This window comes from Macrobrachium nipponense, chromosome 35 (assembly GCF_015104395.2).
Source record: "Macrobrachium nipponense isolate FS-2020 chromosome 35, ASM1510439v2, whole genome shotgun sequence".
NCBI classification, from domain to species: Eukaryota; Metazoa; Arthropoda; class Malacostraca; order Decapoda; family Palaemonidae; genus Macrobrachium; species Macrobrachium nipponense.
The window spans coordinates 57,330,026-57,353,915 of record NC_061096.1 but is presented as its reverse complement, the minus strand read 5'-3'; the positions used below and the strand labels follow the sequence as shown (position 1 = coordinate 57,353,915).

The following is a 23,890-nucleotide window of genomic DNA, read 5'->3' as shown; positions in this document are numbered from 1 at the left end:
TTATTAAATGTCAAACTTCAACACTTCATAGATTGCTTACTAATCGTCACAAGCTATCTATTAATTTGCAACTTACGCGAAGACCATTTCCCCATCACTGAAGGGAGATTGTTGGAATCATTCAAAGTCCTGGCTATGGCTTTCGTTATGGAGGTGCATGTGTTCAAATAAGTATTTTTATTTATCTATCACTGTAAGTCAACTTGTGAGCAGTCTGCCTGCAAACATTCGTAAATATATATATTTTTTTAAATTGCAAGCACACTTATATTTGTTTATTCACTCTAAATCCCGTTAATAGTGACGTTGTTATGATTTGTTTGTGGCGAAGGAGCGTGATACCTTCATTACGATCAATGTTCATTATAAACTCATGGAAATTAGCTTTCTCCTTCACCCCCTTCCGAATATTCATTTCATGTCTTTATTGAAGGTCACACGCAGCGCAGGTTGAACAACCCTGTGTTGTCCATATTCTGATTCTTTGTTCACACTGATGCGGCAGAGTGAATAATGAAACTCTCGCCAATACAAAAAATATAAAATGTAGAAAATAAATGCAAGACATTAATTCGCAACGGTGTCCGAAGCAGAGTTGACAACAATCCTTCAAATATAACTGGCAACTCTAGTTCAGCGCGCCACATACTGCCATTGCATAGTTTAAAATTCAGAACTCCAGATGGAATAACTGTCTTGACCGAGAAGCAAATTTGCATAGACCTATTATACAGAGGTTTACGGTTATTTTATTTTTTTTTTGTAACTATTTGAGCCACGAGTGCACGAAATTTGAAGTTTGCAAACCCTTGTAGCGATGACGTAAATAAAACCTACACCATGAAATCTTTCCTTGCTGGTTAACCGTGTCCATCGGGTGGAGATATAAGAACTAAAATGTAGAGTAAGAGTAGGAACTCATACACACTGGCAACTACGATGATTGCGTAAGCATACGAAAACTTAGCTATCTCTATGAGCAAGAATAAATGTCAAGTTGCCGGTATTTTCTTCCTAGCTGTGACGATATCATTTTCGTAGGTCAAATCATATAACTAATTGGGCTCAGTAGTCACCATGGACAACTAAAAACACATATTATGAGAGAAATAGGACACTGATTCAGTTTACTGGACCACAAACCTGAATGGCAGTCAGCTAGAGACGTAGATCTTCACAAGGCATCAGTACACACTACACACTGAACGTTATCGAATCCCAGGTTGTCAACTCAAGCTGATCTCGAATAGATATTAGTATTTATATAAAGTCAACCAACTTCTTCGTCTACGCCATTTCGGACTCAACTCAATAAGCTAATTTTATATAAATTCATGTTCTTTGGCAAAAGTGGCATTCATTTAATGTTCGAGTTTGTTCCCCGTTTATTATGACGGTTAGAGTAAAAAAAATAAAAATAGCATGTTTCATTGATTTACGATACCGTTGCTAGGACCAACCTCTGTTTCATTTCTACGACATTAAGATGCGAACTCTCAATGATGACCGGGGAAGAAGAAATGAGCTCTTTGCATTAGACTAAACTAAAATGACATAGCAAGCAGTACCGCTAATTTTACATTCAAGCAAAGCCCTCTTGCTCATGTCCAAAGAGCTGGTATGCAATGTTCATGAATTGAATAATGAAATCGCGCGTAACTAAGGGCCACGCAGCTTGGCTACTCCCTTATTGCTTTTGGTTTAGGTCGATTGGCTATATGTTAAAATTACGCTAAAACTTATGTGTGGATATTTTCGAAAACATGTTACCAAAGGTAGGCATCGTAACGTCATCTGTCAACACTTTGAGACACTAATTGATAACCTGCCAGATACTGCTAGAATGGACTACTTGCCATATTGTGGGTTTGCTATTTTTGATACTTCAGGTATCGGAGTTTTTCATGTGTGACGCGTATCTCCTTGCTTGTCTTACCTTCCATATCAATATTTTTCTCATTTTACCTTTCATCTGCCACTTTCTAACGAATCATTTACTGTCAAGTATGATAGGCTACCATGTGTGTATCTACTTTCTTATGACAAGTGCTTATTTATAATCAATCTAAACAATATCATTGAAAGCATGTGAACAGAAAATACATGTAAATTATAAGGTTATAATTATGGGAGGAACATTCCCGCGAACAGAATAATTAAAAGACCAGTGTTAAGGAATCAAAGGTACCAGACACATTACAGCAAGCAGGTGGCAGAGCATCATGAAGCTCTACAATAAATAATAGTTTCAAAGAATTATATTTATATTATATATACGCTTCATTCACAGATAAACTTACAATAAATCATGAAACCCATGGAAATTATCAAAGAAGTACTATTGTATTTTGAATGTATGTAAAATACTATCGATATTATTAACCCAAACACACACTCATACACACACTTTGCATAAATTTTACAAGTACCTATACATGTAACATGTCCGTGTAGGTATAATTCTATCCAAGAAGGAATACTCCATTTACGCATAAAATCTGTTACATTCATTTTCAATCTAGCCACTCCTGTAGGGATCTTACTTTCCACCCTCTGCTAGCAATTACTTTTAATGCAACTGCGAGGTTTTCCTCCTGTTACATCTTTCAAACCTTTAACTGCTATACCCTATCGGCTCCTTCATGGGGATTTAGGCGTTGTCCCCTACGTTGCCAATGTACTTCTCTCAAATTTTTAAAGGCCTACCCTTCTCATTTACCCCTTTTAATCCGTGCGTCTGTCTTATCTTCCTTGGCGTTTGTTAATGCCTCCTGGGAGCAGTATACTTCTGGGTGTTCCCTATTGCCTCTGCAATTCTTCAAAAATATTTCCATTCTTCTAGGTCTCAGTTTTTCATATAGGCCTAATTAAATCTCATTTTGGACCTTTCTTGTGATTATCATATATATATATATATATATATATATATATATATATATATATATATATGATAATATATATATATATATATATATATATATATACATATATATATATATATATATTATATATATATATATAATATATATTATATATAGAGAGAGAGAGGCGGCAGAGCGAGAGAGAGAGAGAGGAGAGAGAGGAGCGCTGTTGACGTTTGAAAAGGATTGTGTATGTAGACAGGTAAGAGAGCGCAGCATAAATGTACATAGGTTACATAAATAAGATTATCGGCAGCAATTTGATTTATTATCTGTTCATACTATGGTCCTCAGTTTCTTTCCAGTAAGAGTATTCATAACATTTTTCTATTTTTATATCTTCTTTTCTTTACAGGCTTAGTTCCAGCTTTGCCATTTACTCAGAAGTTTTCATTGTTTTTTTTCTTTGTTTTTTTATCAGTTTTTATCATTAACGTACAAGATACCTTTCCATGAATACCATACCCGATGGAAAATATCTATTTGTGTTTTATAGTCTCCATAAGGGTTTGTCCAAAGAAATATTTGATGATTTGGATCATGAATGTCATATTGATAATAATCCTCAAGAATGCCAGGGCTATATATAGATTTATTACTGCTCATGTTATTTATATAAAACTTTGACATAATTTATTTATATAAGTAAATTAATTATGGGAATTGAATAAGTATTTACATTTAGAATTAGTGAATATTTACATTACGAATAAAAGAAAAGAATTGATGATTTCATTGAAATCCTGCTGATTGTTCTCTCCAGTATCATTGTTGCTTATGAGGCGCGTTCGTTGCAATGTTTTTCCGACATCCACCATGGGTCGTTGGTTTGCCTTTTCTTTAGAAAAGTACTTAACGACCCTATGAACGATTTCTCGAGCCTGTGGATGAAGATTAATGCGAGAGCGAGGACTTCCTTCCAAGTAATTTGTAAGGCGACAGACTCCTCAATGAGTCAGTAAGTGTTTTGAGTGAGCTTCCCTTGTGGAGGCACGGGCTGTTCGACATCTTTATGCCCTGAGGTCTGCTTAACACCTGAGAGAGGAACTGGCAACGCTGGAAATTATTTTTGCCACGTTTAAGAATAAACTTTTTGTTTTATTGTTGTTAAATGCTAGAAAATTACGAGGGCTTTTCATAATTGGCAAAAGCTGATCAGAAACCAATCATATTTGTGTTGTATAACTTACGCTGCCTTCATATACCATAAAACGTTGAGTTGGAATATTTGATGTGGCAGCGCCGGCAATGAAGGAGCCGATAGGGTATAGTCTCCGTTGTAGCGCTGAATGATCTCATAGGTCCAAGTGCTTGGCCTAAATTCAATATTCAATTCAGTTGGATCTAGCCACGAGAGAGAGAGAGAGAGAGAGAGAGAGAGGTTGGAAAGCCAGCCCACCCCGGTGCTGGTTCCTAGCTCCAAGAGACACCCAGGAGTGAAACGACCAGAGGAGGATCAGCAGCCGACTGTAGTAGATTCACATCAATCGTGCATTTGATGTCTAGGCTATAGTTCCTTACGACGCTCCTGATTGGCTGTTGATACGCCGATCACAGGGCTGGAAATTCTCAGTCTCTCTCGAGAGTTCACATGGGCAGGACGTACTATGTTCCACCTCTCCTGAAAGAAGTATACCTCAGGAGAGGTGGAACGTGGATCCTATACCCATGTGAACTCTCGAGAGAGATTGAGCTTTTCTAGCCCTGTGATTGGCTTATCAACAGCCAATCAGGAGCGTCGTAGGGGACTGCAGGCCTAGACGTCAAATGCACGGTTGATGTGAATCTACTATAGGAATTGAACTGAAAAGATTCAAGGGAATTCGATTTCTAAAAATCTCGAGAAAGGTGTCAGTGAAGAGAGGTGACTGGGATGCTTCATTATTCTCTTCAGGTCTACGAAAATCAATTGTATTAGTTGTTTTCAGAATTTTGGTGAAAAAAGACTGGAATTGGTTCAGACCTAAATTTCTGTACCTAAAAGAAGTCTAAAATTTATTTGTAGCAAGTATCTCGGTTGAAAAAATATCGACATCATCGGTGAATTCTCGACATCCTTTTCTTAGAAGATTCTAGAATTCTTAATCATGTTTATCTTATTCTTTGCCAAATATTTTTTTTATGAATCAAGGTAAACCTGAGAGTTTATGAACTCAAATTAACGTCTTCAAGTTCTAGACGCGATATCTCTATCATTATTTAATGTTTGTTTGTCAGCATGCGCACTCCAATACAAAATATGTCAGCTATGAATTGATCGGGGACGACATTCTGGATGAAGAAGTGTTATTTATCCTAAGAATGTTGCGCAGTTACCCTCCCCCTAGGGGGGGCGCTCCCAACCAGCCTTCTTTTAGGCCTTTAGGGGTTGGGGGAGGAGGGCGCCCCAATACATAAATAGACAAGATATTTGAAAACACAAAACACCGTTAGCAGTAAATAAATTATCTAGTCTTTTTCTTTATTTTATTGTCCCAATGTCCAATATGAACACATGTACCTTATTCCGTGTATACTTCATATTCGGGTCCACAGTCTTTCTTTCTTTTATGTACGTATGTATGAAAAGAAAACGAATCCTTCTAGTTTCTTTTCACACGGATGGATGGATGTCGGAGCAGAATTCATTCTCAGCTTTAATAAAATCATTTCGAAGCGGAGGTCAAAACTTCGCCATTTTGATGAAATTTGGCTGATTCCGAGCTATCATTTTCTTACCTGTTCATGACTCAATTTTTTTTTTTTTTTTTTACTTGATGGCGAGGACTGGTTTTCCAACTTCTCTGGGGTATTTTATTATTACAGTATTATTTTCTTATCTCGGCAAAGGAAGATAGAAAAAATGGCTTAACAGAAATGAAGCACAAGAGGTAAGTAAAAAGGAACTAATGAGATCTATGTTAGTGAATTCGGCATCTGAATATTGACCAACATCTTGGACCGAAAACTGTAGTACCAAGAAAGAGTGCTTTCAAATGCCTTCTTATTCATTTGCTTGTCTTCGGACACTCGAGAGGTTCAGTGAACTCACGCCAGATGTCTCTTATCTCATCTCTTCGGAAATCAAACGGGTTACGATCGACAATTCTTCAGAATTCTTCAAAATATTCGCTTCGTCCTGGTTTTCCTTGCAATTCCGAAGACGCTGGGTAAACCCTGAGCTGAAAAAAACGTTGATTATCTAAAGAAGTCGTCGGTATTTTTCGGATATCCAAGTACAGCCTCTCTTACAGCTGAGCTTTCGAGGTTCTAATATGGAATATAGTTTAGACCAAAGGCTAAGCGCTGGGATCCATGAGGTCATTCCGCACTGGAAAGGAAATTGAGAGTAGGTAGGTGGATAGCAAGATGGAAGAAAGATAATGTGAATGGAGTTTCAGTAAAAGCCATGAAAGGGGGTAGCAGTTACAGTGCACCCCGTGAGATGCACTGATGGCATTACCCCTCTGCGGGGAATAACATTTTTTCTAAAACAGGAATTGCCGAAGAAGTCTTAAATACTACGAGCGAGAGAGAGGCTCTGAAACTAAACAAAAAATCAAAAAGATTCAACATTTTATTTACAAAAGATCTTTAAATACAGCAAAAGCTTAAAAGCATAGAAATACTTACACCGTAGATTTATGATTTATTTATGCATAGACACTGATGGAGGACAAGAATTGGTAGACATTCACCTATGCATTATTCATCATATAATAATTCACGTACTACATGTTCACTATCGGCCGACGTTGAGTGCAGCCGTTGACAACAATAGCTTTGAAAACGGAAAAATTCAAGAGATTATAAAAACAAAGCACATGAATTTATATAAAACAAGGAGCACATAAATAAGTGTTAGTTACACAAAAAGAAACCGGAGATACAGAGAGAAATTGTTTTTCTTAAACGGAAATATCTGTCTGAGACTGATCACTTAACAACAAAATCCGTTTAAGGTCAACTTTTGCTTTGGATACACAAAACAATGGTCGGGGAGATAGGGTTTGCAGGCCCGCACCTTGTTTTGCTGATCCAGTCAGCCAGGGGGAAAATATGATTCAAGTTCTGCCCCAGAAAAGGAGGAATTAGGGCGGAAATCTATTTCAGGCGTGAAAGCTGGATTTTATGGCACTAATGGGGATGAACGCGAAAGGAAAAGGCTTGAATTTAGTAAGTCTGGGACGGACAAGAGATTCTGGATTAAGGAAGGTGCAGCACTTGCAGTGACAAGAAGGCTTCGAGGAGGGACTTCAGAATTCCGATGTGATAGACCATGGGGGCTGCACGGGTTAAATTAAGTGTGGCAGGAGGAACGGATGTTATGGTAAGTGTATATAGTTTATGAATGGCTTGCTTGTATGGTTTTTTTTTTACGTTGCATGGAACCAGTGGTTATTCAGCAACGGGACCATTGGCTTTACGTGACTTCCGAACTACGTCTAGAGTGAACTTCTATCACCAGAAATACACGTCTCTGACCTCTCAATGGAATGTCCGAGAATTGAACTTGCGGCCACCGGGGGGTGGCAGGCCAAGACCAAACCGATCACGCCACTGGAGATATTAGGTGGTTCATGAATGGAAAAGAATGAGTGACATAGATTTTCCGCGAGTGTCCTAATCTGTGCCTGACTGGAGTTAAAGGATGAAGAGTGTTTGTGTGAGGTGATTTATTCATGAGGGCATGTGGACGAACTATGAAGTTCAGGCTACAAAAAAGCCAAGAAGCACTGTGGCACTTTCAGCCATCCAGCTCTGAAGAGAGGAAGCTAGAGTGGTTGAGCAGCAAGATGAAAGAGATCTAGAAAATAAATGATGTCTAAGTAACTAGAGGTGAAGCCGGGGAAAAGCCCCACACTTACACTTAGAGGTAACAGTCAAGAAAGGTTGGACAGCATGATAGGAACGGAGTGAGAACGGAGACAACATGATAGGCTGAAACGCAGCAGGTGCAGCTAGGAGCCGTTGCGAAGCTGCAAACAATCTTTAATAATGCCTGCAGTGCATTACATGAGGCGCTGACATAAGGTGAATGATAGAACAGATGATGCAATGACGGTAACAGCACAGGTGCAAAAGGTTAAAGAGATCTGGAGTTACAGAGGAAGCCTATGTAGGAATGCAAGGAGGGCTTGCTAAGCCAACACTCGTTTATTGAAGTGAAGTGTGATTGTCGAATGCAAACCAAAAGGGTTGAGGCTGTGGAGATCAATCATTTGCGTAGCATTGTTGGGTTACCCATAAAAAAGGATGGATCGGAGTGTTCTGAGATGGTTTGGTCGTGTGGTAAGTACTATATTAGACTCATCAACCGTGCATTTGACGTCTAGGCCAGTCCCTTACGACGATCCTGATTGGCTGTTGATAAGCCAATCGCAGGGCTGGAAACTCTCAGTCTCTCGAGAGAGTTCACATAGGCAGGATGTATGTTCCACCTCTCCTCAAAGACGTATACCTCAGGAAAGATTGAACATACATCCTGCCTATGTGAACTCTTGAGAGAGACTGAGAGTTTCTAGCCCGTCTCTCAGGAGAGATGGAACATACATCCTGCTTATGTGAACTCTCTCGAGAGAGACTGAGAGTTTCCAGCCCTTACGTTGGCTTATCAACAGCCAATCAGGAGCGTCGTAAGGGACTGGCCTAGACATCAAAATTGCACGGTTGATGTGAATCTACTAAAGGCAGTGGGAGAGAAAGAGGTACTGGAAAGGGGAGGGCCTTAATATTCAGGAAGCGCCAGAGTGTGGCTTCTGTATACGCATATGAAGCAGCAAATGACGTGGATGTTTTTTGCACATGGAATTCATCCACAATTCAGCTGTTAAAAGTATGAATAACGCAGTAACTGTCGTGTTAGCCTATCAGCAGAAACGATTTGATGTAAAAAAAAATATTTATAATAAATCTGGACAGAAATATTACCCTTATACCCAAACTTCTCAAGCAATAGAAAAATGGAAATAAACAACAGAAAGTTCTAGAAGTTGACTTCGTTCGGTTGGACAATAAAGAAAAAAAAAAATCTTAAATACACACCAGGGTCTCAGGATGGTGGGTGGTGGAGGGTGTCAAACAAATAAAATATCCAGCTTATTTTAAACGTCATAGCAATAAGGATAAAATGGAGTCAGTTTCACCTAAAATTTACCTTCAAGAAAATAAACTTCTAATTCACATAAAAAAAGTGGAGAGCAGAAATACTGGAGACAGAATATCTCTATTGTAAAATATATTCTTAAACACTTTGGTTTAAGAGAGCAAAAGCCACGTGTCTGCAAAGAGTGGATCTTACCAGAGGGTTTTAACAGTCAACTATGCTCTGGTGTTGAGTCTCTGGCAGAACAAACTGGCCAGCTCTGATTATGGCGATTTTGGTCTCAAATCGAAGCCGAACGCTTCTAGATTTATGGACTGAGGTATTTGCTTGCTCTGTCTCAAATGTCACCTGTAGTGGGAACTAAGTCACGTCGAGTTTCAAATACCTCTTATTATTTCTTTCCCCCTCTCTTCCTGTAATACTGACTAATGTATATGAATGTCGACACCACATAAAAAATCTGTTTCCTTCCCTCTTCAGTCGTGTATTTGAGAAAATTGTATCAATCTCTATCTTTTTATCGCAAAGCTCTTTGTCTCCCATGTAAAATCGTGCATTTAATTAACGACTACCACCACGAGTTACGACTTCGGCCTAGAAAACTCCTCCTACGGACAGTGTTCACTTGATGCCCTGCATCTGCAGTTAGGACAAATAATGTGAAAAAAAAAAAATTGTCACTTCCTGGATGGCCGACAAGAGCAAAGCCGCAGAGGACAAGTTTTATGTTGAATTCTAAGACTCCAGAGGAAAGTAGGACCCATAGATTATGATATACCGGAGGCTACCAGAGGTTATGGCAAATGTTTCATATCTAACAGGCTCTCACACGACACGAATTTATTCACTAGCCAGTAAGGAAAATTTGCACCAAATTACAGGGGAATGACGTTCATACATGGTGTTATTCGTCAACTTCAAAATTTTCCAAATGTTAACGAGACTTTTTTTTTTTTTTTCAAAGGCATCAATGTGATGTGGGAAAAATGTCCTTGATAATCTACAGGGACTCCATAATTACTATAATAAATATATAAATTTAAGCTAATATCTCGGTTAACAAATCCACCATTCTTTACTGCAACATTAAGAATAAAAAGAATGACACAATAACCAAAGTTAAAACAAGCTTGCGAGTAATATGTGCCTTTTCTTGTATTGATAATGCAATCTAAAAATTAACCCACTTACTCTGGAAGACCTATCAGATTTTCTGTATATCGTGAACTAAGAATGGTGCGAGAACAAAAGCCATTCAAGGACCTTGGATAGCTGTTATTCAGATGTCCAGAGCAACATCAGTTTTATAAAAATCATCAGTTTTCAGTAATTGAGAAAAAGATTTATCTTTACGCAACAACTTCTGTCTGACAGTTTTGATGTTATTCTTCGCACTTTAAGAATATAATAAGAAAAAAGGCAGAGCAATTACTTTGAAAGATTTTGTACTTGAGACTAAAAACATGAAGAAACTGGTGTTAATAGTTTTCACATTCTTTGTAATACCAGATTCAAAATTCTACTTCCACAACATGAATTTCCCCGAGAAGGAAAAGGAAGGATTGATACATATATGATGAGAAACATACTGTCAAAGTAATGAACACAACAGTGGAAAGTATATCTTAGAAATTGCGTCGAGATCAGTAAATCAGAGTGAGTTGGAAAGTCAGTGTTTCCCTTGAGATTTCAGTAACAGCAAGATACTCTTACAAATCATTCCTAAGCTTTGGCTGATGGTAAAATTACAAGAACCAAGCATTTTTCCAGGACATTTCTTGCTTACAGATTGTCATTAGAGTGAAAAAAGGCTTTGGACCCCTAAATATTACCTAAATGTTCACAGGTTTGAAAGACTTTAAACACTTTTGACACAAACAGTCATTTGTAAGAAAGCTAAAGTTAAGCATCTTAGTAGAATACAAGACGAATACTCTTTTGTTCAAGTTAAATGCATAAGCCATTGCACCAAACAATTCACCCTTCTTTAAGTAGCCTGTGCACTACACTGCTCCTTAAACCAGTTCGAGTTTCCTTTTTGGACAAACAATTGCAGTTCTAGAAATGATATGCACTTTCTTACTGAAGGGTAAAGTCAAACAAGGATGGAACATTTTTATCTGGAGAACTCAGATTTAATGGCACATTTACCAGTAGACTGTAGGAAAGTGCTAAAGCTTCCCTAGAGAAACAATCCACGGTTTGTAGTCAACAAAAGGTAGCAAAACACTTCCACTTCTGGCACAATTCTGTGAGTTCCTGTACACAGAGTTTATTCTTGTGTGAAGGAAGTTCCTTCCTTTTATAACAACGGGACCTCGTTACATTATATCAGAATGTCATTTATATTTTGCAGTCATACATTTCTATAGGCTTTATCCATGAGTAAAAATACTATTTCATTTTTAGAATTGCATAATTATGGACACCTTTCATACATTCCAATACTGAGATTGGAATGTATGCGGGAAAAAAAATGCTCAAAATAAATAACCAGATGACACTACAGCATTAGTAATGTCATACCTTCATAAGTGGTCTTGGAAATTTAATCTATCTCCTCATGAAAAATGTCAATTTCCTCCTTAACATCAACTTGATCACTAAATGAACTTTCTATTGAGGGACCACTCCAAGCTGCTGAACCGTCCTGAACAACAGAACTCACGGAAAGAGTTATTATTGTACTTTCTTCCTCTTTTTCACGTTTGAGAGTGCTAAGCAAACCACTGTCCAATTCAGTAGTCAATATTGAGATTTTGGACGGACTGTCAGATGAACAGAGCGAGGAGGAGGAATCATGACATATGCTAAGATGTTCTGTCATTTTCTCGAGACTATTGACATGTGTGGACCCACTGGACGAGCTTACGGTATTCTGACTAGGTAAGGAGGTCTGTGAACACACGGGCACACTTTCAGCGCTTTTCTTTGAAACCCCACTTGCTGAAGCTAAAAGACATACTGTAGCATCATTTTCTGAGTTTGACGAACAATCACTTTTTGGATTTACTAGTGTATCTTTGTTATCGAACAACTCTGCTTCATTTTCCTGTGGTTTGCCTGCTGAGGCTCCAGTTTCACTGCATTTGCAATATAACTTCACATGGATATTCAGTGAACTTTTCGTTGTGAACCTTTTATTGCAGTCTTTACACTCATAAGGTTTCTCACCCGTATGTGAATACATATGGCACCGTAACCTTCCCTTCTTTGCAAAAGTCCTCAAACAAAAATTACATTCATAAATCACTTCTCTTTGCTTTTCTTTGTGCTGACAGTCACCACTAAATGAATTTCTGTTTTGCCTTATGTGTCTGTTTAGTGCGTTTCTCTGTTGAAAGGTTTTTCCACAGCTGTTACACTGGAAGTCCTTAATTCCTGCATGGGCCTTTAAATGCAATTCTAAGCTTCGGCTTGCACAGAATTTTTTATCACAAACATGACAAACGTGAATTTTTCGTTCTTTGTCCTCCTTATGAATTATGGAATGTCTTTTCAATAGTACAAGTTGTGAGAATCTCTTGTCACACTGCCCACAGACAAATGCTTTGGTACTAGAATGGCTCAGTAGATGCAATTCGAAATGACCCTTCTGTATGAACTGTCGTCCACATACCTCACAGACAAAATCTTTCTCACCTGTATGCAGTTTCCGATGTACTACATAGTTAGACCTTTGCCGGAAAGTCTTCTGACAGGTTTCACAAGTGTAGGGTTTCTCACCAGTGTGAAGTCTGACATGATTATGCAGAGTACTTTTCAGACTGAACTTCTTGTCACAGTGTGGGCAGTCAAAAGGCTTTTCTCCAGTGTGACTCATCAAGTGCCTCTTCAGGTTTGCCCTCCTCCCAAATTCTCTGTTGCAAAGCTGGCACTTGTACTCTTTTTTGTTATTACAGGCCTTTTGGTCAGAGTGGTCTCCAAGCTGGACAGTGCCTCTACTGTACCTACTGGACCCATCTTGTTCTTTTGGCTCTTGATGCTGGAAGCCACTGTCCATTGATTCTGACTCCAGTGTTGCCACATACGTGCCTGTCTGGATAGGATAACACACTTGCATTATCATTTTAGCACAATCGAACTTTCACAAAAGAAAAAGTATCAGTTAGGTGGTTCTTTAAATGCTTTTTCATCCCCATGACGACATAAAAGGTTCTTTTGAAACAGATATTTAAGAAGGGAAAAATAATGTTAAAATTCTGCTCCATCATTCATGTTCCAGGCAGAATCTACAGAAGGGTTCCTAATAAATATCTCATTTGTGTCTTCTGAAAAACTGATGGAGCCATTTCATTTTAACTAGCTGTGTGGCAGAATCTACAGAAGGGTTCCTAATAAATATCTCATTTGTGTCTTCTGTAAAACTGATGGAGCCATTTCATTTTAGCTAGCTGTGTGTTGATCGATGAAGCTTGCATTAGCTTAACAGAGTAAGGTCCTGAGTAAAAAGAGAAAAAATATGAACAAGTTAGAATATGCTGATATTTGGAAATAAAGTAGACAACAATTTCATTCAGTAAAGCTGAAAATAACTGGTTGACAAAATCCCTACAGTTTGCTGGGCAACCAAGATTACAGCTATAAAGAAACTCTGTCACCTTTAATATCTAGTTTTATTTACTAAGTAATATTTGTAACTTTGCTCGTATTACAATGTTATCAAAGGAAGCTAATGAAAATATATGTTATCTAATAATAAAATTGTGAAAATTAATCTAGAGTTACAGAAAAAGTTTTGTCCATCACTTGCAAGATTTCAGTTTTGTTTACAGAATAAGACTGAACCATAGTTGGGAATGCTACAGAACTAAAGAAATGTCTTAATCTTTTCTTCTTCTGTTACTAATACACTGAGTATGGTTTTAATTCACTTCCTGGAACCTTTTCAATTTGTGAAAGCTTTACATCGAGCTAGTGCAACAGATTATCAAGAATTGAAATCTCGAACACATTAAGATTTTATGACTAAATTAGTACTAATATATTGTAAAAAAAAATGGGGGGTGGAGGGTGGGTCACAGAAGTAGATTTTGCTCCCTTTAAATAACTAATTGCTTTATTATCTATTTCAAAATACAAATAATGGAATAATTGCAACCTGTAAATACCCTATTTGCCAACCTGCGTACCTTAGTTTTTTCAGGATCTTATGGTGGTATCACGTAGCATAACTATTATTTAAAAGAAGAAAAAGAATTACCATAAAGCTTTCGAAAGCAGAGGAACAAAATTTTCTGTAATAATGAATGAGAATAACTACTGGTCTAGAACGCCAAGAAACTACAAATGACTTAAAACTGATCTTGACAGGACTAAGGTCAAAAGATCTCTGATATGAAACATAGGAGATATTCTTAGACCCAGACCAACAGAAAAGGTCTTCAATATCGAGAAGACAGGGATGATCTTTTCAGGCAGTTCTTTCATTATATATCCCAGACCGCCAAAAACTTCAAGAAGAATGAGTCATAACATGTTCTGAATGATTTATCTTCATTGGTGTATCATTTGACATCACCAAATAAAGTTCAGATACTTTAGAAAAATTGACTTAGAGAAGTAATTGGTTTCATGGGAATCACACATTGACAAGATATGGTATACATGTTGGTGTGACAATATTTTGCTTGTATTGGTCTGAAGAAAGGCTTTTCTGTTTCGTACTCTGTTATTGTGAAGGGGCCACTGTTGATTTACAGTGATACACTTGTATGATCATCTTTTTTTTTCTAAACACTCTGGATGGAGATAAGGTTAAGGCTGGAGGAGAGAATTCACTTGGAAGCCTGGAATTATGTTTTAACTATTTAGTTCTGTAATTAAATGTCGGTTTCCAAATACAAAGTATATAGTACCAGCATCATCATATCTACAAAATTCAGGTTAAGCAAAATTTAGCAATACAATTTACCAGACTGCTTATACGTCCTACCCAAGTCAACTTGCATCAGTCTTAGATATCTACAAAGTCTCTGTCTACCTAAGGTTATCCAGGTTGACCTGATTAAATTTACGAGGAACACGGGACAGGACAAACTTGATCAGTGAAGGGATGATGGACCTTCGAAAATACATTTGATGTATTTCAAGGTTAGGAAAGGGAAAGAGAGGGGAGATGGGGGTGGGGGTGGCGACTTATTAACAACTAAAACTTGGAGGACTTGTTACAATGAAATCTCAGATGCAGGTCAGAGGTGCATTCTGGAAAGGGAGGAGATTGGGGTTATATATATTCATTAGGAAATTGCTTTGCTGAAAGTGATAAAAAAAAGTGCACCTTGTAAGGATACTAGTTTTATTGTATCCTACGACACGCAACAGGTACTATGTGTTTGAGAAGAATCCTCATTTGGTTTTTTCTTCACAGAGAGAGAGAGAGAGAGAGAGAGAGAGAGAGAGAGAGAGAGAGAGAGAGAGAGAGAGTTAATACGGCTTCAAACAGTCCTTCTGGGTTCAAGAAGCGCTCTTTTTTTGTTTGGAATGTTATTGCAAGTAGTATTATTCTTCTTACTACCCTAATTTGCATCAAATCTAGACGAGAAGGGTTAGATCAAATCTGACGACATTTCAAACCATAACTTTGTATTTGAAATTTACTCTCTGGAGATTTCGATGATGGAAGAAACATCCGTAGAGGCCTCCCAGGATTTTACTGAAAAAAAAGAAGAAGATTCTCCAGGCTGGAAAATGGAGATTTCTCAAAATCTTCAAAATGTCACTTAACATCTGTAAAAATTCATTAACCTTGAGACTATTAGGCCGATTTTGTTTACATTTAATATGCATGGCTACTGTAAGTGAGGCAAACAGATCATCTAAAAAGTCAGATCATTTGCTTATGTAAATTAATCATATTAATCAATATGTATATATACAGGTATATATTAAATGTAGACCAATGGCGATCTGCGGTTGGACATCCAGGAGTGGTCTCTACTACTTCACATGTAGAAGGACGTCATCATCACACGTCGGCCCAATTAAATTTAGCTGGAAACATTGAGAAACAAAAACAAGAGCAGATAGTAGCAAATGTCATACTTGGCATGGACTCTGTGCAAATGCTGGAAGTTCACTGACCTGATGTCGTCAATTCGTAAAAAAAAAATCAGGTTGTGGTGAACATCTCCATTTGGCTGTGACTTACAACTAGTAAAAGCTTACCCTGTATAACTTTAGGATTATTAGGCCGATTTCACTCAAGTTTAGTTTTTTACTTCACCGCAGCTCAACCAGAATGTAATACAAGCAACCAGTCAGCTCATTCGCAAATGCCACGTGATTTGGTTAAGTGAACTAAGCATACTCTCATCATACATACATATATATATATAAATATGAATGCACACTTACACACACACATATATATAATATATATAATGTATATGTATTTATATATACAAACCAGTAATACAAACCACCGGTGCCTTGGAACATGAATCCCTAGTACTAACTGATGTCAAGCACACGAGATGATGTCACTCTTCATGTAACATATGCATATCAGACCAGATATCATTTGTTAATATCAAGTCAGTCTGCAAATATGCAAAATTGGATTTGTTAGCCAAACTAAAACTGAAGTATGCATTGAAGCCAGGCATCATTGGTCTACCAGTTAAAATTGATCAATATTTGTAGCAGTGTATATATTCCTATGGAACAAGCCAAAACGATACTGACTGTTATGCCTCCACTGAATAGCGCCTCAATATTATAAAAAGGGAAAAAGGAGCAAAGAATGAAAGAATATAAAACTCTGGGGCAGAAGGGCACATGTAACAAGAATGTAGTAAGTAAATGGGACGCAAACACCAAAGGCAAAAGAATTTCCAACTTTCCTCACAGCCTAATACTAGAGAAAAAAAAAACGCACATATGAACGAAATGCTAAACACAAAAGAACAATTGCTTTCTATAATAAAGTAATCTGCGCTTATCTAAAATTTTTTTTTAATGAATGTTACTTCAAGTACGACTCGTATTACTACCTAAAGGGAAACATGAGGGAACGCCAAACCACGGAAAATGAAAATGAACGGAAACTTAATTGTATTAGCAAAAGAAAAAAAGTTGGTGTTTACTTTGAAGTTTTTGTTTAAGAGGTCCCAAATAAAATCACCTGTACCCTCGTGGTAGGAGTATTGTTCATGCCATCACTCGTTCCATTTCTTGCCATAGAACATCCCTCTTCTTTCTTATCGCTCAGATACCACAGTCAGCAAAGCTGTCTTTGCTTAAGTGGTCTGACGTATGAGTATGTTTGCGTGTGTTGAAGACAGATTCTCAAAGCGAGAGCTTTTAGACCTATGTATTTCATCAGGTTTGGCTCGTCATTTATTCTGCAGTATTTCATACTACGTCCTTTCCACAGTCTAATGCTAAGGTCACACATTCACGTATCAACGCACGCACGCCCACGCATAAGCGGAAATTGGTATTTGGCAACAGCTTACGTCAGTAAACCGTAAATGTTCCGTAAAACATACGTAAAATCGTGGACGTACGGTGACGGGTCGTCCGGGCGCTAAGCTCCACCTACTGGAGAGCGCCGTAGCCCACTCCAGTTTTGAAATTTTCCAAACAACTCGTGGGTGGTTACGCCATATGTCACCTGACGTAGCTCAAGGCGTTGCACGTGGGACCCACGGTGACTGCAACGGGGTAGGCGTTGGGTTCATAAGCATTGTTCGCCGCCGCAAACAATTGCACGGTAGCCTACGGGGCAACAGACTAGCACGTTTACAACCCTGTACGACGTGGCAACGCTGTAGCGCGGTATAAAAAAGATCAGTTCGGCGCCTTCAGGTCAGCAGTGCCATATAAGACATGCAAAACTATCTCAATACAATTAATCCTTTTAAATAAAGAAATTTGTTGTATTCACTTTGAAAGTAGCGAACAAACATCAGAGTGTAGACATATGAAATGAAAAAACAAACTCACGACAAAATAATATATGACCAAAATATACACATAAGACAAAAGCAAAGTTTTTCAACACAAACTACAAAACTACATCTGAGAGAAAAAAAAGGAACTCTAATACTTGGTGCTTTTACATTTCTCTCTCTCTCTCTCTCTCTCTCTCTCTCTCTCTCTCTCTCCCTTCCATCCTCGAGCTTCGTCGAGAATGTATAGTGTATATAATGTATATATTTATATTTTAAATGTTAAGGGTCTTTTTAAGTGTATATTTATATTCTATATGCTAAGTATTTTCTAAGTATCTTTATAATTCTGGTTATTTTATATCTGATACTCATTGAAGTCTCTTTCTCTGTCTGTTTTTCTGTTATATTCTATTTTTCCGGTTCATTTCCTTTTCATTGTGTGGTTTTTTTTAGTTGAAATAGCTTCATATTTTACTTAAAGTGTAATTGATGTGTGTTTTGGTGCACATTCAGTGCTCTAGGGTTAGTCTGGGGCTCTTGTAATGCATTTTTATCTGATTCGTTTTGTGTGGCGGCGAATGAATCTCATTTCAACGTTTGTTTTCTATGTTCCTAAGGCTGCTGTTTTGTTTAATTTATGATGATTCAGAACAGGGCGAATACTTCTTGCTGCACGGAGTTGACAAGGGGAACTAACTGCAAGCTCTGTTTACAGGCAGGCCCTTTTGTACCGTACGACCCCGCATCGTGTTTACCAGTTGTTCAAGGTCATGTCGCCGCGAAGATGCCCACGAGCCACATACGTGGGCATACGCCGTCGTGAGAGCGGGTGTGTGTGTGTGTGTGTAAGGGGAGAGAGACATCTGACAAAACAAATCATGAAATCAATAACATAGAAATAGGTAGACGAAGCTCATATAAAAACGGCCTCACCCTTGTTTGTTGCGGGACTTTCATTCTGACAGTAGGCTGATTTCTTCGTGGCGGGTGTTGCTCCCGTTCGAGATAATGCACCGGGACAGACGCTCAGATCGAGAGATTTATATTATTTGAATAAGCAGCAATTCTTGCGTTTTGAGTGCTGCGTCCTTTTCAAATCCTCTGTTCTGAACTATCTCCAGGACATCTGAGGTATAAAAACTTTTCGATCTTACTTTGATCATTCTTTAATGACAATTCTGTAATAGTTGACAGGGTACAGATGACGTGGGTATAAAAAGCTGAAATGCTAGTTACGAAATTTTAAAGTAAGCATCTATTTACAGAGCAACTGATAGGCCATACGTTTTTAGCCACTCTCATCGAGTCATGACCTATTTACGAAAGCGCTTAAGTAAAAGTGCTAGCTTTTGCTCCGCAATGGTATTCGAGCTTTTGCCCCACGAGACATTTTCATGGTAACGACAAGTGCTGCCACCTACGAAGTACATTGAATGCATGACGGTCACGGTACAACCGAAAACAAAGTTCGTCAAGTGCGATTGTTTCTTGTCTTGAAGAACAGTTTGCAAGGAATAACAATACTGCATCAGGAAGATGTTGAGTAAATCTTTTCTGTCATGGTTTCAATGCCTCCGAGAAACTGGTTATAACATCACATGACTGGACTCAGCAGCCGTGGCATAGGAAAGACTTGTTCATGGCGGCCAACGTAACATTTGCAAAAAATTGATCTGCAGTTCACATCTTGACTCTCTCCCTCACTCTTTCTCTCTCTCTCTCTCCCATCGTCATATATATATATATATATATATATATATATATATATATATATATATATATATATATATATATATATATATATATATATATATATATATATAATATATATATATATATATATACTTGCTATCTACATTATATATAAGTTCATAAACTTACTAAACTATAATATGCATAATATAATATATATATATATATATATATATATATATATATATATATATATATATATATACATATGTAATAATATACATTGAGACCAACTTGTTACCCAAGAGGAATTACAATTACAAAAACTGCTTCAGAACCGGGCATCTCGGCCTGGAAGGTCAATGTCCCTGTTTAACTAAACCAGACCACGGTTTGAATCCTAGCCAATGCAGATTTACAATTCCCGTTGGGTAAAAGTTATTCTTGCTGTAAAGTAAACTCTGGGTAATAACGATGTTCGTGGCTTAATATTGTAAATAAAAATATTATTTCGTCTGTATAAGAGATTAAAACATATCTATATATATATATATATATATATATATATATATATATATATATATATATATAGACAGTAAAATACATAAATACTTTTAAATGTGAATATATATATATATATATATATATATATATATATATATATATATATACACATATATTATATTATATATAGAACTAATTTATAACATAGAGAAAATACACATAAATGACAATAAATCAATCAATATATACGTAAGAGAATGTGTGATTGTGTACATCCTCAAAGCAAGGAACTTGAAGCCAAGTCTGGAATCCCAAGGCAAAGCCCAAGTTCTGAACTGAATGTTGGTGGCTCCCTTCCAGCGTCCTGGAAGACAGCTAATATTACATATATCAGAGAAGCCCCGAAAGCGACATATAGCTGAGAGGATAATATTCTGCCAAGTTAGTCGGTGAATGATGGATAATCTTTGGCTAAAAAAAAAAGAAAGAAAGAAAAAAAAACTTTTACATATTTTACAACTACCAATTTCAAATTTGACTGATACCGAGTTTCTGTCTTTCTGCTCTGTTCTGCTTTATATGGCTTTGTTTGATTGTTTTGTTCTATACGAACCAAGTCTCCGTCTGTTATTGAAAGGATAAACATACTGAAGTGTTTTTTGACGGAAACGATATCGTGTCCGACTTCTAATTTTTAAATTAATTTTGGGCGCTATATCTCAGATTATCAATTTACAAGAAATGCAAAAAAAAAAAAAAGAAACGCTGCGCTTACTATTTGTGAGCAAAATCTATATGATTTGCAATACTTACAAAATACAACCACTTGCCAATGCAAAGGAATCGACGATTATTTGCAAAAAATCTAAAATATACATTAAAAATGGAAAACTAAAATTTTAAACATTTACTACATTCAATGATGTAATTACTTTGGAAAGTGATTGCGGGCTTTACTTCACTAATTGTCAAAGAAAATTATGAGTAAGTCTTGTCACCTGACTGTCAATCTTCTTAATTTCATAAATCCTTAAAAAAAAGAAAAACAAGTCTTTAGATTTAATGGTCATCAAAACTCTCAAAATCATAAAAAAAATTATATAATATTACAGTATATTTTATTCACGGAAAAAGTTGGACGCTTTGCTGCTTGATTTTGACATTATCTATAAAATTCTTCACACATCTTACTTAAACTTAACAATAATTTTACAAATAAAAATGTATGAACACATGAGAGATCATTCTAGCCTTTGAGGAATATTGATATTTTCTGGCAAAAGAATAAAATCTGGCCCATACAGAAGAGTACGCCTTCTGGATTTTTGCTGACCAAGACAGGAGTCACCAAGGTGTTCCATATTTTAGAATAAAAACTTGAAAAAAAAAAACTCTTGAAATCCTGCAAATATTAAAAACGAGTAGAATTACGCAAATTTCATTACTTTGGGTCATTTTGCATTTCAGATCATACTGTACTACAACATCCAAATAACTTCCCATGGCCATCAGAGATATGGAACAAGCGTTTGCAAACTTCTTCAATTCATGTTTTGGTTCATTTTTGGTCAACTCTCATGGATACTGAAATGCTGACGTCAAGCTTTGAGCGTTCATTCAAAGAGGAAGATTTCACAGTGTATGCACAATCAAGTGATGAAGTATATGGTTGGTTCCATATGCCCTTGATCAAAATAATTACACGCGTTGGCTCCTAGTAATATGATGCAGTTTCCTCAAACCACCCAGAGGTGTATGCTAAATTCATCAAGGCAAATTCTGTGGTTCAGAAATCTGCTAGAAAGTTTAGTATTAGTGGAAAAGATCGAGCACATGAACAGAGCAAAAAAAAAAAAAAAAAAAAAAAGCCTGCAGGAACTCGTGTATGCAACAGGAATGTATGAAAACAAAGAAGCACTGGCTTTGTTTATGGTGACCAGTCCTGAATGTGCACAGACTGTTCAAGAGTTTTTACAGTGCACGACGAACAGTCCTCATCCACAGGTCATCATGATGAAGGACATAATTTACGTAGCTGAACAGTTGGGTAATCCATCCCTACGAGCAAACAAGGAGCTTGTTGCGTTTGAAATACAAAACGTCATGGAGCAGGCGGTTGTTGATTCCTTATGTTGCATCAAAGAAGTTGGTGATAACGCGCATGCACATATGTAACTGAAAGACATGGAAAAACACTCAATTCTTGAAAACTGATACTATTAATTAAGCAAAATTACCTACTTGCATTCGCCAAAGGCAAAATGCAAATCCGTGGAAAAAAAGAGGCAAAAACCTGCTGAATGAGGTTTTCTGAAATCTGGAATGAAGTCTGACAATCTTCATTGTATCAGAACATCAGCTAGTCAGGCAAATGATCTGTCACAAGTCACAGTTGAGGTGTTTAAAATAGCAGCAATTGTTCTCATGGTATTCCCTACAAAAGCAAAAAAAATCAATGAGTATGTAATACTACATATAGTATGTATTACTACATATGGTAATGCCATTTCTGCACGCTCCAGCGGAAAATGGTAACCAAAGCACTGATGTTATATGAGATATTTATCCTGAGGCGAATGACCTGAAGGCATTTGCACAAAAATGTCATGGAAAAAGTCCACGAACAAGTGTTGGTGATGGACGTAAAAGAATTCTAAAGAATAACTGGAATGGCTTCCTGAAATATGCAAAAGAACAAGATGGAACTTTTCTTATTCATCAGTATTGCTAAACATTTTACGGAAGGAAAACTCATGCTGAGCACCTACTTTGACAGGGTACTATCCAATAGAAGTTGTGATCTTATTGATCTGCCACCTTGTAATCATGCTGTGGAAGACACCAGAATCTGTCTTCAATTAGCACACATTGCAAACGATAATGGCATTGTAGCATCGGTAGTCCATCTCCTGTGAGAATGTAATTAATATGTTCAAATCTTGGTGAAGCACAGACTTTGGCACTTCCTAAATAGTTATGATACCTCTTCCCATTTTCCTAAATGTGGCAAAAAGTGGCATCTTGGTCAGGGTGGAATAGCAACCCGAACCTCACTGGATCTGTCAGAAAATTCAGCCCTCATTGTACAAAAAGAGGCGCAGTGCAGTTATAGAAGATAGATAGATAGAATATGGGATTTAGGCCAAAGGCCAAGCGCTGGGACCTATGGGGTCATTTAGCGCTGAAATAGAAATTGACAGTAAGAAAATTTGATAGGTGTAACAGGAGGAAAACCTCAAAGCAGTTCTGGCAGCTGCACTATGAAACAATTGTTAGGAGAGGGTGGCAAGTCATATGGAAGGAAGAGAATATGAACGGAGGTACAGTTAAAGAAATGAAAGAAGTTGCAGCTGGAGGCCGAAGGGATGCTGCAAAATCCATTAGGTAATGCCTACAGGACACCACGTGAGGTGCACTGACGGCACCATACCTCTTACGGAGGCAGTGCAGTTATTGTAACTGAAACAAGGTATCGCCTATTTACAAAAGGATGCAAATCACTGGGAAATATTCCACCAACCCAAGCTGCGCTGTTGCTGCTTTCTAAGCGGGTATATACCTCTGCGAACATGATAATTTTTTAAATGAAGCAACGGTGGCTCTACAGAATATCCCTGACTTCAGTAGATTGGGGATGGCAGAAGGATGACCCAGATAAATGGCGACGACTGTTGAGCACACTTCCTAGGTAATAAAATTGTCTGAACAACAGGGAATAATGTAGTGGTTGACATTAGACTCGTCATGTCTACAAAGACATAAAGTATTTGTAATAGAGTTAGCATTAGTAA

The 23,890-nt window shown here is 37.4% G+C and overlaps 2 protein-coding genes across 5 annotated transcripts in view; both read right to left on the bottom strand.

Moving 5' to 3' along the window:
- Positions 1 to 1,486, bottom strand: part of LOC135208811 (putative methyltransferase DDB_G0268948) — a 30,781-nt gene extending 29,295 nt beyond the window's left edge. Inside the window, exon 1 of one of the 3 annotated variants that reach the window (XM_064241346.1) lies at positions 1,461 to 1,486. In XM_064241346.1, the coding sequence (XP_064097416.1) occupies positions 1,461 to 1,471 (11 nt within the window). In that variant the 5' untranslated portion in view covers positions 1,472 to 1,486. Of the gene's footprint in view, positions 1 to 837; positions 878 to 1,143; positions 1,296 to 1,460 lie in introns of those variants that run through there. The other 2 variants (XM_064241348.1, XM_064241347.1) reach the window with 2 other exon arrangements.
- A 9,628-nt stretch (positions 1,487 to 11,114) lies between these two features.
- The window catches only part of LOC135208810 (zinc finger protein OZF-like), a 19,171-nt gene continuing 6,395 nt past the window's right edge, over positions 11,115 to 23,890 (bottom strand). Inside the window, exon 2 of one of the 2 annotated variants that reach the window (XM_064241345.1) lies at positions 11,115 to 13,045. In XM_064241345.1, coding sequence (XP_064097415.1) covers positions 11,555 to 13,009 — 1,455 coding nt within the window. In that variant the 5' untranslated portion in view covers positions 13,010 to 13,045 and the 3' untranslated portion in view covers positions 11,115 to 11,554. Of the gene's footprint in view, positions 13,448 to 23,890 lie in introns of both variants that reach the window. The other variant, XM_064241344.1, reaches the window with a different exon arrangement.